The sequence below is a fragment of the Neoarius graeffei genome, chromosome 2 (genome assembly GCF_027579695.1).
Source record: "Neoarius graeffei isolate fNeoGra1 chromosome 2, fNeoGra1.pri, whole genome shotgun sequence".
NCBI lineage: Eukaryota > Metazoa > Chordata > Actinopteri > Siluriformes > Ariidae > Neoarius > Neoarius graeffei.
The window spans coordinates 116495107-116513058 of NC_083570.1; the positions used below are offsets into that span (position 1 = coordinate 116495107).

The 17952-nt window shown below is 42.5% G+C and overlaps 1 protein-coding gene across 1 annotated transcript in view; it reads left to right on the forward strand.

Annotated features, from left to right (window-relative positions):
* vps52 (VPS52 subunit of GARP complex) overlaps positions 1 to 17952 on the forward strand; it is a 33654-nt gene continuing 15702 nt past the window's right edge. The window contains exons 1-5 of the mRNA XM_060915405.1: positions 1 to 99; positions 10269 to 10353; positions 10446 to 10498; positions 11577 to 11652; positions 17007 to 17074. Of these exons, the coding sequence (XP_060771388.1) occupies positions 7 to 99; positions 10269 to 10353; positions 10446 to 10498; positions 11577 to 11652; positions 17007 to 17074 (375 nt within the window). The 5' untranslated portion in view covers positions 1 to 6. The remainder of the gene's footprint in view (positions 100 to 10268; positions 10354 to 10445; positions 10499 to 11576; positions 11653 to 17006; positions 17075 to 17952) is intronic.

The following is a 17952-nucleotide window of genomic DNA, read 5'->3' on the forward strand; positions in this document are numbered from 1 at the left end:
ACCACAATGGCGGATGATGTTGTGCCCGCTGAGGCTCCTGCTGAGGGAAACACAGCTGTTGGCTCGAATACCAGCGCAATGGATTACTTACAGGACGAGGTATGAATGAGATTTATTAAAGAATAAAATTATTTCAGAAATATATATTTTTGGACTCCTGGCGCGTTCACTGAGACACAGTTGCTAGGTTACAGAGAGCGAGGCAGCTGATTAGCTTAGCACTTCCGGAATAATAATAATAATAATAATAATAATAATAGAAAGAAGAAGAAATCATCTTTATTAGGCACAGGGTTTCAAAAGCTGACACTTATTTACATGAACGCTGTGCATAATAAATATAAATGAATGGCAAATATGTAATAAATAGAATAAATAAATGGAGAAGCAGCGCTTATAACGGGTTTATTAACGCTCACACACTCACTGTCACGCGCCTTATGGGATATTTTACATAATGTACTGTTTTGTTTGCTGGTGTAAGGTTCAGAATCACTGAACACAGTGTGTACATGTGTGTTTGAGTGTGTACAGTGGTGCTTGAAAGTTTGTGAACCCTTTAGAATTTTCTATATTCCTGCATAAATATGACCTAAAACATCATCAGATTTTCACACAAGTTCTCAAAGTAGATAAAGAGAACCCAGTTAAACAAATGAGACAAAAATATTACACTTGGTCATTTATTTATTGAGGAAAATGATCCAGTATTACATATCTGTGAGTGGCAAAAGTATGTGAACCTTTGCTTTCAGTATCTGGTGTGACCCCCTTGTGCAGCAATAACTGCAACTAAACGTTTGTGGTAACTGTTGATCAGTCCTGCACACCGGCTTGGAGGAATTTTAGCCCATTCCTCTGTACAGAACAGCTTCAACTCTGGGATGTTGGTAGGTTTCCTCACATGAACTGCTCGCTTCAGATCCTTCCACGACATTTCGATTGGATTAACATTAACTTTATTCTTCTTTAACCATTCTTTGGTAGAACGACTTGTGTGCTTAGGGTCGTTGTCTTGCTGCATGACCCACCTTCTCTTGAGATTCAGTTCATGGACAGATGTCCTGACATTCTCCTTTAGAATTCGCTGGTCTCATTCTCATTATCTCTCGCCGCTTTATCCTTCTACAGGGTCGCAGGCAAGCTGGAGCCTATCCCAGCTGACTACGGGCGAAAGGCGGGGTACACCCTGGACAAGTCGCCAGGTCATCACAGGGCTGACACATAGACACAGACAACCATTCACACTCACATTCACACCTACGGTCAATTTAGAGTCACCAGTTAACCTAACCTGCATGACTTTGGACTGTGGGGGAAACCGGAGCACCCGGAGGAAACCCACGCGGACACGGGGAGAACATGCAAACTCCGCACAGAAAGGCCCTCGCCGGCCCCGGGGCTCGAACCCAGGACCTTCTTGCTGTGAGGCGACAGCGCTAACCACTACACCACCGTGCCGCCAGAATTCGCTGGTATAATTCAGAATTCATTGTTCCATCAATGAAGACAAGCCGTCCTGGCCCAGATGCAGCAAAACAGGCCCAAACCATGATACTACCACCACCATGTTTCACAGATGGGATAAGGTTCTTATGCTGGAATGCAGTGTTTTTCTTTCTCCAAACATAACGCTTCTCATTTAAACCAAAAAGTTCTATTTTGGTCTCATCTGTCCACAAAACATTTTTCCAATAGCCTTCTGGTTTGTCCACGTGATCTTTAGGAAATTGCAGATGAGCAGCAATGTTCTTTTTGGAGAGCAGTGGCTTTCTCCTTGCAACCCTGCCATGTACACCATTGTTGTTCAGTGTTCTCCTGATGGTGGACTTATGAACATTAACATTAGCCGATGTGAGAGAGGCCTTCAGTTGCTTAGAAGTTACCTTGGGTTCCTTTGTGACCTTGCTGACTATTACACGCCTTGTTCTTGGAGTAATCATGCACAGGGGGTGCCTATACTTTTTAAAATCTTGAGATGCTTTGAACAGACTTAGTCTGGGGAAGCCTGAGTCTCCTATTGCTGGGTTTTATATGACATCACATCTGCCCCATTAGTTATTCAAAACTTTAGCTGGTGGTCTACCAAAGCTCAGTTGACAAAGCGTTTGTACAGAGAAGGTGCATTGCTCGCATGAAAAATGCCTTACGCTTGTGTTGTTTAAGTTGTTCGAATTGATCAGACCATGAAACTGATAAAAGTTTCTTCAGGGTTCCTTGTGAACTAATAAAAAAAGGGTGAACGAACACAGGATTTGACAAAAAGACGCAGAGAAAGATGGCTTTCGAACATCTGACTGAAATCGAAGGGAGTCGAGTCGAAGCATGCTGGGGTTTGCAATGATCACTTGGTGAAAGGTTTGTATTTCCCTCTCAGCTCTGTCCTTAGTGTTTTCCAAGTACTTTTCTTGCTATGTGTCATTATTTTACAGTACTTTAAGTCCCCAACTGTTTGTTTGTTTACTCCTCACTCTTCACAAAATCCATATGCATGAAGGTTGCGAAAAATTCTTTCCCAGCCGTACAGTTACAATGCACCGTGATCACTTTTCCGTCTTGTTTAACTAAGATCCAGGTCTTTAAAGGGATTTCTGATGATCTTTGTGAATGATTTATCTGAGAGATAAGAGCCAACACAAGTGAGAATCAAGCAAACTATTGTTTGTTCACACTTCAACTTGCAGTGCTTCGTTATAAAGACGCAAACGAAAAGCTTAAAAAAAAACCCCAGACTTATATGAGCAAAAACAATACAGGATTCATTGGGCAGCGATTTGATCCCGAGGTCCTTTACCCGGCCGCATACAAAAAAGTCGTAAGCCTCCATACTCTTCCACGCTTTCATCTGTTTTGCGGTGTAGAAGGACGTCTGCAACACCAGATAGTTCGAGATATCAGGGAACTCGACTGAAGGGTAGTTTTCGAGATTGTATGACAAATCCTTCTTTCCCAGACTGTAGGGCTCTATTCCATTGCACATAGCAATCTTCGGAATTTGTCGAGCAGTGGCTTCTAGATTACGAGCGTACTCTGATAAGTCATCACTAGTTGTTTGCACTATGGCAGCCGTTTAGACCACCAGCTATTTCACTTCCGGTAAAACCACTAAGAAAAGTCACGTGACTGAAACCCAGCAATAACGCTTCATCCTAGTTCTAAGTGCCCTTGGTAGGAAGTAGGTGTGTGCGATCTGACGATATAAAATCATTAAGAATAAGAACGAGTAGAAGATCGCAGACGATCTGCCAAAGTGGAGAAATCGTATAGATCGCCTTGGCCAATGAGCGCAATAACTTTTTTTTTCCCTTTGGGTACAATAACTTGACGTTCTATGCTGGTTCCCGCCGACGCGGCAGACGTAAGACGTCCTTAACCTGTAGAGGGACTGAAAATCCGCGATCGCGGAAAACGGACAGAAGTCGCGGAATTATGCATCTGAAACGGAATTTATTGTCAGAAATGGAATCTACACATTCTAAGCTTGGGGAGGCTGGGACCTCCCCTGCCCGAGCTACGCGTCCACCGATGGGAAAACGAAACTAAAGCCGAGCACCGTGGCTCTTCATCCCGAGGCGCTGTAAAGTCGGGCTGGAGCCCGGGATAGAAATGAAACCAGTGTTCGAACTATGCCGATATTTTCGGGGGGTCCCTTTTTTCCCTTTGGGGGGGGTGCTTGCGCTTGTCTCAGAGCGCGGATCTCCAAACACATGAGAAGCCTATCTTACGCACATATCACGTGGACTCCACACCTCCACACGCATCGCGTCTGAAGTCATAACTCATCAGGGGAAATCGTGTCCACATTGGCATGTTCAAAAAACAACCTCGCGTCAACAATGATACCACACGCAAGAAAAAAAAACAGTCAGGCTACTCAACAACCAACCTGGCAGCAGCAGTCGTTGTCATATCGGTTTATTTTATCTTTGATGTAAACACAACACTTCGGATATGCAAATGCTTCCCGTTACACACGATTGCTATGTCAATAAACATCATTTTGCCAATATTTTAGAGACCCCCCAACATTTCCCAAATCATGTTTTCAAGGGATCTCATGTCTGTTTCAGGGGATCGCGGATCCCCCGAGTACCCCCGTAGTTCGAACACTGAACGAAACCTAAGCGGAGCCCTGCGGCGCGCCTCGTGGTGAATTGCGTCCCACGGCTGCCGCTCCATGCCTGCGCTGGTTCTTTGGGGAGAGGGCAGAGGGCTGTCAAGTTTGGGGAAGCTTCTTTAAATATAAACTACATTTCGAGCACAAGAGGCTGGTGCTAGCAACATTCAAACAGCCACAATAAAGCTATGCAGAAGCCTCCCCACCACCAGTCTGGACCATTTTCAAAAAGCTATTTGGTGTTTTGATACTTAAATAATTTCAAAATAACCGAAGACTGTGTGTTATTCAACATTTTCATATTTTACTTTTCTTTTTTTATATTCTAAGAATGCACTTTATCAGAGTGAGGATGTTCACTTTATCAGAGTGATGTTTACTTAGTGGTGTTGTCTTCACAACCAATAGTGCACTTTATCAGTGTTATCAGTGTGTTTACAGTGTTTGCACATGCAAAATTGCTACTATTCATTAAAATCTGTTCAGAAAGGTTTGTAGCCCCAAAATGCCTGTTTTTGTTTCTTTTTCAATGGAAGATCGTGATAAAAAAATCGAAATCGAGATTTTTGTTTGCACATGCAAAATTGCTACTATTCATTAAAATCTGTTCAGAAAGGTTTGTAGCCCCAAAATGCCTGTTTTTGTTTCTTTTTCGATGGAAGATCGTGATAAAAAAATCGAAATCGAGATTTTATGTTAAAAAATCGTGATATGACATTTTTGCCATATCGCCCACCCCTAGTAGGAAGTGTGCCACTGTTGTCCCCTCTGTAGTGAACATGTGGAGTGAACAAGAAACAGGAAGCTGAAAATCAGGGGGTTGAGTTCAGTCAGTCTGAGCACTGAGTAACATTACTGTGGGTAAGTGAAGAACAGTCACATGAGACATCATCAGGTCAAGTCTGTGATCAATCAGTGACCTGGGCTATGTTTGGCTCCTCCCCTACATGTCACATGTCCCTCAGTCCTGCTCTAGCTGCTGACATTTTCTTAACTTCATTTAAATGACGTGTGACAGTGTAAAGAAGCAATGAATCCAAACGACTGCTTGAGTGATTGTTCTGTCTGATCCTGTACAGGGTGTTGTGTGATGTTTCTTCAGCTCCCCCTCACTACCTCTATTAAGTACAAGTGCTCTAAAATCTCCTGGTAGATGCTGCGTTGACGCTGGACTTGATAAAGCACAGTGTTCCAACACCAGCAGATGACATGGTACCCCAAATGATCACAGACTTCAGAAACTTCATGTTGGATTTCAAACACCTTGGGTTCTGTGCCTCTCCACTCTTCCTCCAGACTCCAGGACCTTGATTTCCAAATGAAATGCAAAACTTACTGAAAAGAGGACTTTGGACCACTGAGTAACAGTCCAGTTCTTTCTCTCCTTAGCCCAGGTAAGACGCTTCTGACGCTGTCTCTGGTTCAGCAGTGGCTTGATATTCTGAACGTGACAGTTGTAGCCCCTTTCCTGAGGACATCTGTGCGTGGTGGCTCTTGATGCACTGACATCAGCCTCAGTCCACTCCTTGTGAAGCTCTCCCAAATTCTTGAATCGACTTTTCTTGACAATCCTCTCAAGGCTGCGGTCATCCCTGTTGCTTGTGCACCTTCTCCAGCCAGCCTTTTCAGCAATGACCTTCTGTGGCTTCCCCTCCTTGTGGAGGGTGTCGATGATCATCTTCTGGGTAACTGTCAAGTCAGCAGTCTTCCCCATGATTGTGGTTCCATGTGCTGAACTAGACAGAGAGATACACGGGAATTATACTGTTTTACTGAAACTCGAACTGAAATTTTAGTTTACGTGCAGTGAGTTTAGAATATATTACATTTTCGCTTTCTTAAATGAATGATGGAAAATATTGAACTTCTAATTGAGATTCTAATTGTTTGAGATGCACTGGTATAACGACCTCATCCTCCAGAAGAAAATGGACATCATGTTTTGTCTCTCAGAAACCTGGCGACAACCTGATGAATGCATACACTTAAACATGCTGACTCCCCTTGGTTATTGCTGCTTATCTAAACCCATATCAGTGTGGAGAGAGGGTGGGTTGGCTGTGGCGTATCGCTCAGATCTGACAGTTAAAGAACTTGCATGATTCAATGTGACATCTTTGGAATATATTGCTGTAAAGATTGTTTCAACCCCTCCCCTAATGCTGTTGTTAGTTTATCGGCCCCCTAAACCATCTGCCAATTTTTTTGTTTGAATTGAATGAACTCCTCACAGTTATCTCACCTCTTTGTTCTGCTGTAATTATGCTTGGTGACTTTAACATCCATGTTAATACCAAATGTTCTTACACCTCTAAGTTCATCACTGTATTGGATTGTTTTAACCTGATGCAACATGTTGACTTCCCTACCTACAATCAAGGTCACACTCTTGACCTGCTTTGTTCCACTGGTCTAAATGACATCTCTGTCTCTTTCTCTGGTATCTCAGATCATCAGCTCATTATATGCAGCTTCCATACTACCATTCTTCCCTCCTCCTCTGAGAAAACATCTGTCACTTACCGGAATATTAGGTCTATTAGCCACAACCTCTTTGCTGCTTCTATGCAGGTATCACCCCTGTCTGACCTACGTGATGAGCTCTCCTCCCCTGACAATCTGGTTGCCATTTACAATGACACTCTTTCTAGATTGCTGGATGACTTAGCCCCTGTAAAGAATAGGCTTGTCCCTGCCACCTGCACCTGTCCCTGGTTCACCCCTGAGCTCAGAGTAATGAAGGCCACTAGCCAGCATCTTGAGTGCCTGCTTAAGAAAACCGGTCTTACTGTCCACTCATTGCTCTACACTGAGCACATTCATAAGTATAGGGATGCCTTAAATGCTGCCTGTTCTAACTATCACTCATCAATCATAAGTGGTTCTAAGTCTAAACACTCTTTAGGACTGTTGATAAACTTCTCAAACCTCCTGTGGCAGCTTGCCCCAAGACAGCTGAACAGTGTCAAGCTTTCTTAAATTTCTTTGAAGACAAATTAACCAAATTTACCAGTGCTTTCAGGGCGGCACGGTGGTGTAGTGGTTAGCGCTGTCGCCTCACAGCAAGAAGGTCCTGGGTTCGAGCCCCGGGGCCGGCGAGGGCCTTTCTGTGTGGAGTTTGCATGTTCTCCCCGTGTCCGCGTGGGTTTCCTCCGGGTGCTCTGGTTTCCCCCACAGTCCAAAGACATGCAGGTTAGGTTAACTGGTGACTCTAAATTGACCGTAGGTGTGCATGTGAGTGTGAATGGTTGTCTGTGTCTATGTGTCAGCCCTGTGATGACCTGGCGACTTGTCCAGGGTGTACCCCGCCTTTCGCCCACAGTCAGCTGGGATGGGCTCCAGCTTGCCTGCGACCCTGTAGAAGGATAAAGCGGCTAGAGATGATGAGATACCAGTGCTTTCAACCTACTGCTCTATTTCTCTCCCCCTATTCTCCTTCTCTGGGCCCTAAACTCACCCACTTCACAACTGTTGACTCCCTTTCTATGTCTAATATCATCAGTAAGTCCAACTCCTCATCATGTCAGCTTGACCCTGCTCCTATTCCTGTACTCCTGTTTGAGGAAGCCATGGCCTAAAGGTTAGACAATCAGCTTTGGGACCAAAATATCGCTGGTTTGATTCCCTGGACCAGCAGGACTGGCTGAAGTGCCCTTGAGCAAGGCACCTAACCCCCAATTGCTCTGGCAAGAGTGGTGGCTTACCTTGTGTCTGATTAGCCAAAGAAAAACTGATGATGTGATTATCAGTTCGGGCGGTGCCCGGCCCAAAAAAACCCCTCCCGTACTCAAGGCATGCTCCACGACCATCTGTGAACCAATTGCATTGTTGGTTAATTCATGCCTTAGCTCTGGTGTTGTTCCCACTGCCCTCAAAACAGCTGCAGTTACCCCCATTTTAAAGAAGCCTGATTTAGAGCCAACCTCTCTGTCTAACTATCGACCAATCTCCAACCTCCCTTTTTTAGCAAAAATACTGGAAAGAGTGGTTGCTTCACAACTTCATTCCTTTCTCACTGAAAACTATCTGTATGAGCCCTTTCAGTCTGGTTTCCACACACATCACAGTACAGAGACTGCTCTCCTGCGAGTGGTAAATGACCTCCTCTTGCCTGTTGATAGTGGTTCACTTAACATTCTTATTCTCCTTGGCTTATCTGTTGCATTTGACACCGTCAATCATGACGCACTCATCTCCCTTCTGTCAGATATTGGTATCACAGACATAGTCCTCCAATGGTTCTGGTCCTACTTCACCAACAGATGACAACTTGTCACACTAGGTCCACACAGGTCCTCCATGTCCCCTATTACTTGTGGTGTTCCCCAGGGTTCTGTTCTTGGGCTCCTTCTCTTCCTTAAATACATCCTGCCCCTTGACCAAATTATTTGTAACCATGGTCTTCACTTCCATTGCTATGCTGATGACATTCAATTATATCTCACTACATCCTCCCACACTGACCCCTCTCCCAATTCCCTCAATGACTGTCTATTAGACCTAAAGTTGTGGATGCATAATAATTTTCTAAAACTTAACAGAGATAAAACAGAAATCATGCTTATCGGCCCTAAATTTCAGTTGTCCAAATCCTCCAGTTTCAGTCTTAACATTGATGGTGCACTTGTTAAATCTTCACCTGTTGTCAGAAACCTTGGAATACTGCTTGACCCTTCACTCAACTTTGATCCCCACATTAAATCCCTCACCAAGACTGCTTTCTTCCACCTCCAGAACATTGCCCACCTTCGCCCCTTCCTTTCCAATAGCGATGCTCAAACTTTGGTCCACTCCTTCATTATGTCCTGCCTAGATTATTGCAGCTCCCTTCTCATTGGCCTCCTTACTAAATCCCTTCAAAGGCTACAATGCATTCAGAACTCTGCAGCGAGACTCATCACTCATACCAAACGATCTGCTCCTAACTCATTGTCAGTTTCATTGGCTACCTGTTCTGTCCCGAATTAAGCATAAAATCCTACTACTCCCCTTCAAAGCCCTCCATAACCTTGTTCTTCCTTACATCCGTGACCTTCTGACCCCTTACACGCCATCCTGCTCTCTCAGATCCTTTAGCCATGATCTCCTTGCTGCCCCCCGCACCAGATTCTCTACCCTGGGTGGCAGATCCTTAAGCACCATGGCCCCAAGCTCTGGAATTCCCTTCCTCAACCCCTCCGTGACTGCGCTTCCCTTCCTTTCTTCAAATCACATCTCAAAACCTTTCTGTTCCATGAACACTTCTCCACCACCACCGCATAAACTTACCACTCTTTACCAACTTTTTTGTGTGTGTTCTGTATGTAGTTTCACCTATCCGTGTCAAATTTGGTAGGTGCGTGAGGTGCCCCAAGATGAACAAAATTGTAAGATGAATTCTGTTAGTCATCCTCAACAGGAAGTGAGTTATTTTTGGTTCTGTGCATTTTGACACATTACATTTTGACGTATTCCTCTGAGGCAGTTTGTTGGATTCATGCCAGATTTGGTATACGTGATGTTGCTGACTTTGAATTGCAAAGGGATTTGTGATATTTTGCATGATGTTGAAATGGTGAAACAATAAATTTATATGTTACGCCATGCAAACAGGAAGTGTGCCATAAATTCACCAAGCCTTGCCTAAGATGGCTCAAACTTCACAGGTTCTAGGATATGATGGTTCTGATGATGTCCACATGCCCAAAGTGACCCTCTGGTATAGCACCACCATTTGGACCTGGACAGTAATGACTCCATTGCCTAAAAACTCATCACTGGTGGCGCACACATCAGATACCCAAGTCTTTGTCTCACATCTCGGATGCGTGTGCATTGTACGATGAAAGCATGGGACGGGTCACGGACCCAGAGGTGCAAGGGCCCCTCATCGGCACTTGTGGCTATATTTATTATTATAACCGTGGCTTATCTTGTCCTGGCATTAAATGTGTATAGAAACGTTATGATGAAAAATAAAGCTTGGAAATAAGTCACAGAGCTCGCTGGTGCTTCTGTTGAGTGTACATAGCTAGTGCAGCTAGCTGGCTTTGCTAATCTGGGCACCTGTTGAACAGGCCACACCCACAGCATAGCTCTGATGACTTTGTGAGTATCGGTGCAGGGTCATGTTCCAGTATTTCTCTTCTTCACAATGTGGTTTTGTGAACAGAAGTCAGACGCTGATATGGTGCCCACGCTGAACCTGGGGGATCTGGACCTGTCCTCAGACGAGTTTATTCTGGATGAGGTGGACAGTAAGTTCACTACACACACACACAGAGAGACTGTGTAGGCTAGAGAGTGAGTTTAATGATCTCTCTCTCTTTCTCTCTCTCTCTCTCGCCAGTCCACATTCAGGCAAATCTGGAGGACGAGCTGGTGCAGGAAGCTCTCAGAACGGTGAGAGGAAAAACACACACACACTTCTCTTTACAGAACTGAACAGCCTCCTGATCTATTTATAACAGTTCTGACCGAGTCTGATCAGTGAGTAAAACGAAAACACACAAAAAAGTCACCATTGATCAGTGATAGTTTTTTTCCCTCCAGCTAAATACTCTTAAGGAGCAATTCCAGCGTTATGGACGTGACACTTGAACTCAAAATGGCAACAAATGACCCAGTGCATGTTTTATTGTCTCCCAGTATTTAAACAGGTGTTGCATATTTTAAGGCTGTACCATACTGGAGAAGTGATAGAACAAGAACAATCCCCATAGTACATCTAGGGCATGCCAGAAAACGCCAATAAAAGATGCGTTATGGATGTGACAGAAAAAGTATCACTTTTCTTGGGTGACTGTACATTTTTATCAAACTCTGTGAAATTGTAAACCTAATGTCGAAATGGAGATATCCATTTGATAGAGGGGTCCAAGGTGAATATTAAAAAATCTTTGTTTAAAATATTTTGTATTTCATGCAGAGTTTCGGAAGGAAAAGTCAGCGTTATGGATGTGACGAAATTCCGTTATGGATGTGACGCGTCTGAAATAGACATGGCATATGTTTAGAAAATCAGCAATTTAACCACCATAACCCTTTGAAAAACTCTCTATCAGCTAAAACTATCAGAGTTCTTAAATAATATTTAGGATGGCTATTGTTTTGCTGTTTTGTGGATTTTAGCATACATTTCTGTGGCTTGTGGCAATAATATAGAATTGTACATGATCAAAGTTGATTTTAGCTTGGGGTTTACATTATAAGAAAGAAAGACTGACAGTGACATATTAGGTTGGTTACAAATTGGTTCAACTTATTCACATCTGTAAAATACAGGCCTAGGTGAGATCTCTGGGAGTGGTTTTGATGTATTACATGTTGCTTTATTTTTGCATGGTGAGGTTGACATTTACATGGAATTGTCTACAAATCAACACTTTACCATCAGAAATATTTCCAAAGCGTGTACTGTATATTCCATCAGTCTGATATCAGTTACAGCAGCATAATGCGTTTATTTTTCCTCCTTTAGGGCGTGGATCTGCGTCAGTACTCTAAGCAGGTGGAGGCAGAGCTACAGCGCATTGAACAGGCCTCAATCAAAGACTGTATCCTCACTGATCACGTTTCATTCCAGCACAGTGCTCCTGAACTCTGGATTCTGGTGCTGATTAATTTTCTTTAGTAGAAATACTGAGGTGATGGTAGAAAATCGAGCGCACTGATTGGTCGAGAGATTCGGACTATTTCTCGAGAATCACCTCGAGCGACTCGGCGAAATGGCGGCCAATCACCTCGTCACCGTAAGTGAGGAAGAACTATACATGATGAAAGAAAACGCTGTTCCTAAAAGCACTAAAGATGCTTTGAAGTTTGGTCTAAAACCGTTCAAAGGTAAAGTGGAGTTGGGATTTATTTTACCGATTTCAGAACAAAATATTTTATGTGACTCGGCGTAGATAAGTGACACAAGTCTGCACCGTGCTGTTATTACCGTACATTTGCATGAAGATTTTGAAGATTGAAATAATTTTTTAATATGATTTTTACTAATCCCCTGTGTATTTATACTAAAACAATTATCTGCCCCAGGCTCAGTGAATATTGGTGAATAATAACCTCAACTTCATCTTGATTATTATTAACAGATATTCACCTCGCCTTCTGCGAATAATTGTTAAATAATAGTAATGCATACAGCTCTGCTATCATTTGTATAGTCACAGCTCATTCACAGGGACTCGTACAGCAGGCGCTGCACAGAAACGGGTGTTAGTACAGTTTTCTGTAAGGAAAGATGTGTTCATTGATGGAAGGAGTCTCCAGTATCAGTACCAGCGCTCTGTAACAGTCTGAGGGAACGACTCTTTATAGTGTCGTGGAAGTCTACATCTCAAAAGTATCCAAAAAATATACTTACATGAGAGAAATTGCCTTAAACGCTTTAATTGCACAAAGAAAATGCAAGCGTGAGTGATTCCCGGAAAAACACTGACCTCTGAGCTTCTGTTAACAGTTTTTAAGTCCGGTCCCTTTTTGGGAGACCCACCCTAGGACCGCCCCCAAAACAAAATAGCGGCTCCTGTTAAAATTATTGTAAAAGGACTTTCTTTGTTTGAAACACTTTGAAAAACTTCTGATTGCCTGCCCAGTATGGGGCTTCTCACTGGCCAAAACATATTTTCCACTATTTTTCAAAAGAAAACAGACTTACTCGCATTTACTATATGGCATTCTGAGGTTTTACTACTGAATGACGAGTCCGTGTTTGTCATGTGAAATGCCTTTACAATGATAATCAGTGGTGGAGAACACAAGATGATCACATACACACAAGGTTCTCTAAACATTTCAACTCAGAGTGTACTTAGGCTCAGCTTAAAGGAGCTTAATGTTAAAATACAGGGCAGGAATTTCACAAGGGCCATGGCCCTCGTGCCCTCTCAATTTGGCCTTGTGCCCTTGGAAAAAAATATCTGCCATAAGGCCGCAGTGGCCTTGATGCCCTGCGGTTTTGTAGTCTGCCTCGTGACTGCCAATAGGCTTTAACATCACAAATCAAATCAAATCAAGTTTATTTGTACAGCGCTTTTAACAATAAACATTGTCGCAAAGCAGCTTTACAGAATTTGAACGACTTAAAACATGAGCTAATTTTATCCCTAATCTATCCCCAATGAGCAAGCCTGTGGCGACGATGGCAAGGAAAAACTCCCTCAGACGACATGAGGAAGAAACCTCGAGAGGAACCAGACTCAAAAGGGAACCCATCCTCATTTGGGCAACAATAGACAGCCTGACTATAATATTAACAGTTTTAACAGGTATAACCCTCAACTGTCCTCATGGGGCCGTCCTTCACAGGAGTGGGGCGATAAAACTCCGACCAGACACAGGGCACCAGGATGGATCAAGCAGGTCCGAGGGGCAGAAGAGGCCAGCATCTCAATCCCAGGATCAACATGTAACTCAGAGGGACAGATGGGGGGGGGGAGAGAGAAAGAAAACATGTTGTTAGGTATGCCCTAAAAATGACAAGTATTAAAACATCACCTGCGTCTATTGAGAAAAAAAATGCGTCTTTTGATGACATTCTGGATTCTTATTGGGCAACTCATCAGTGGTGGATCGGACTCGAGCCTGGCATGAACCGCTCCGACGTGCTATAATGACACCAATCTATCACCAGCCAACCAGGAGACTTAATCAAACACATCCCCCGCCCACTTGTGTCCGCGTCTGAGACGTTGAATTTTCACGGAAGGAGGGAAGAAGTTGACTGAGGTAAGACTGTGTGATAAATTAACGAACAAATAAGAGAGGAATTTCAGCATAGAGGGCTTAAGTTTGTTACCGTTAAATAAGCATTGCTTGTACAGTAACGTTATGTCGTTACAACGCTGACCCACTTTTAACATGCCGAGTACCAACTGTAGCCGCTAACAAATGCTAATTAGCTTGCTGTCAAAAGTGCAAAGACCTTAAATTAGAAAATGGCGCAACTTCCTCTGTAGCCGTCAACGGACAAGCACAGACTTGTCTTGAGTTTTGAGCCAATCACAACAGGGCAGCACTGTGGACTGAGGTAAAACATGATAGTTTAAGTTTGTTTAAATTACAAAAATGAGCACACCCAATGACTGTCTCATAGACCATGTTCAGACTGCACCCTGAAACGACCCATATCCGATTTTTTTGCCCATATGCGACCTGTATCCGATTTGTTATTGACAATCTGAACGACACGGATCTGATTTTTTCACGTGACCCAGGCCGCTTGGATATGTGGTCCTAAATCCGATGCATATCCGTTATTTTCACATGCGACTGCAGTCTGACCGGACAGGTCGCATTCATGCGACCTACACGTCATCAACAAGAGACAAACGTCACTATTCTGCGTTGGCTAATCCCGCCTCTTTGGTGGAAAACAACAACATTTGTACAGTTTTCAGAATTTAAATAGACTTTTATAGAATTGATCAAGCTAATGGTGGATTTGGTAGGGACCTGGATGTTGATCTGTTAGCCTGATTAAATAAAACAGTTTCTATAACTGATTTATAACTTCAACCATCCTGTATTACAAGATTATAAGATTGTTCTGGAAATTTCCAGTAATTTGACACCTTCGGTCTCATTACTCTGCTGCCCACATTAATCAGATTATTGTGAGAGTTCCGCCGCCGCCACAAAAACCACATCGCCAGGTCTCGCCTCATCTCCATCGCAAACTGCACTGGTGTTTATGCACCTTGAGCCAGCGCTGAGAGAAGCTGCAGAATTCAGCTGGCTATAAACAATCTAAATAAATATTTATAAAAATGTAGAAAAAGTTTATTAATATGACGAAATAAATATGTGCAAATTATTAAGCCTGAATTAAGAGTTTGGTAATACAGCGGCCGTATCCCAAATGACTGCCTACTGAAGCCCGAGTGCACTATATAGAGTTTAAAAATCCATTACTTCCTAGTAACATGTAGTGCACTTATATAGAAATTAGAGAGACATTTAGGAGTCAACCCTCGTTACCAGGCTACACGTTTTCATTTCAGTTCAGAAACAAAAACACACACGAGACCTCACACTTTAACACTAACCAGATAATTAAACAAACAAACAAAAAAAGAAATCATTAAACTTGCAGAGTGCGCTTTTTTTTGTTTACATATTACGTAGATGTGCTTATTATGTGTCAATTTGCGCATGCGGGACACTTTTGGGTCGTTTTCCGTTCATATTGGAGATCGCATACAAGTCTCATATAATTGGTAATGTGAACGGCCTAACAAAAAAATCGGATTTCACAACAAATCGGATATGGGTCGTTTCAGGTTGCAGTCTGAACGTAGTGATATACTCTTCATATACTCATACTGTGTAAGTAATGCAATAAAACTAATCTTTAAAAGTGGAATTTACTCAAACTGTTTGCATAGAATGAACTTTGGGGTTAACAGTGTAATAGTGTTGCAGTGTTCTGCAAATTTGCAATTTAATATTTCAGATCTTGAGACATGAAAGTGCTGTTTTAAAAAATAAAAGGTCAGAAATGTTTTCTTTGTCGTCTATTTAGTTCATTTTATTTCCTCAATAATTTTCCTTGATTGAGAAATCGGTGTGGGCTCTTATGGGTTAATCAGTAGCCTGCATGCTAGTATATGTTCCATTTACAGTCAAACATTTTGATGTGCTCCAGGCTCAGTTTTGATTCATCAAAAATCTGCTTAGTAGTACAGTCTGAAGATGCTCTCGCACATTCGGTGTCAATTGAACAAAAATTATGGGAGGATATAGGTTTAATAAGTTTTGCAATTTTTGAAGTGAGTGATGGATTGATAAGTTTAGACATAATAGTGTAGATGTTTCTTTACCTGCTTGATAGTTTCGACTGAGACTCCAATCTTCCTCAGAAGAGTCATTAGTCCTTAAATTAAATTCATTATAGACGTGAACTTAAAATCATTGTTTTATTTTATGGCCTCGGTGCCCTGGCTTTTGGCCTTCATGCCCTCAAAAAACTGACAGCACAAAAGGCCAAGTGGCCTTGCCCCTAAAATGACGAAATTCCAGGCCTGTTAAAATACCTCTTAAGTATAATGTAATCTTAAATTCATGCTAAATAATACAACAATTTCACGCTGCTCTTAAAAAATGTATTGTGGCAAGGTAAAACAGCTGTGCGCATGTGTGTTTGTCTCCAGTGTGTGACTGGAGGTTTGAGGCCCATAAAACATTGAAATGGGTGAGCAGTCTTTCTAAACTAGTCAACAATGGATCAAAAAGATAACTGTGGCTACAGAGACAGAGATCTTCACACCTTTTGGTGCCTCCAGAGACAAAGTCTACAGAAATCCAAACATATTCTGAAGCTCTAAACCACCAGCTAGAGACAAAATTCTCACAATAGCTGCTATAACTTAAGTGAGAAATGGACCAAACGTGATTCATGGACATTAAATGTAATGACAAATGGATAAAAAGTACAATAAATTAAAAATGATAGCTTTAGCTTGGCAAAGCACTGTGCTGTAGGGTCATGCTGTTATAGGAAAATGATCAAGTTTCGTGATGGTAACAGTAACACCATTTCGTCATACCTGTTAGTCTGAATTAAAGTGGAATTGATGGTTTTCTGTTGGGTTTGATAATTAAAAGAAACAAACAGGCAAAAAAACCCAACATAACAACACGGCAGAGTGGCGTATAGGAAAAGGGGTGGGGCTGAAAACGAGCTTATTGAGCTTTTATTTGTTTGGCAGAAATACAGGAAAAGGGAAAAAAAGTAACATTTAGTGTAAGATTTTAGTTTAAAACAGTTTACACCATGTTTCCATGTATGACTTGGTTGAATATGACGTGTGAAAGGGGTGCTTTTACTTATTGCTACTTCCTGTTTACTAATCTAAAAGGTTTCAAATAGACATTGATGATAACTCCTTGACCTGTGTATATACAGACATTAAGGAGAGTCAGAACATTGCGTCGCTGCACAACCAGATCACCGCCTGTGACTCCATACTGGAGGTGAGATCATGTGATCAAACGCTTTGATCAACCAATCACAATCAAGTGACATCACCACCGTAGTTTTACCGGTAACTACAGTGCACCATCATCCTGGAGAACCTGCGCAGCTCCTGAACTCCTACTGCTTTAAAGGGATAGTTCGGGATTTTTGACATGAATCTGTATGTCATCCCCATCGATAGTGTCGTGCAAACACACTGACTTACCCCTGACAGCATCCTGTGAGTCCAGTTCTTGTCCAGTTTTGGTCCAGACGAAAGTAGTCCGGCAAGTTTGTTGGGGTCACGAAAGTAAAACGTTTTTCGTCTCAAAACAGTATGTGTTCAAAAGAGTGATATATTTGCATCACAAAACCGTTGGCAAATAAAAAGTCAGACCTCGAAATCGCTTGGCACTATTTTCTCTCCCTTCTTATCACTGCGCGCTGCCGGCTTCATCCAGCTGCGGCTCCAGCTTCAAGGATAAGCTGGAGCCGTATAAGTAGGAGTCCCGGCGGGTGGTTTGTATTCGATTCGTTTATATCCCGACCTTGTCAGCTGTCAGATTTATGTTCATGGACCCGGTAAGCTGGTAAATAATATATATATTTTTTTTCTTTACCAAATTCTAACAGAAAACGAGAGCGCCCGAAAGGGAAAGCCGAGCCGCCTAACGGCTGTAATGCAAATTGCTTTCCTCCTCAGTATACAAGTGCACTTCCATGTCAGGGAAAAAGAAACTACCACTGCTGCCTATGTAGTGCCCTATTTATACAAATAGGAGTCATTCAGGATTCAGCCATGACACGGAGCAAAAACATGGCTGAATCCTGAATGACTCCTATTTGTATAAATAGGGCACTACATAGGCAGCAGTGGTAGTTTCTTTTTCCCTGA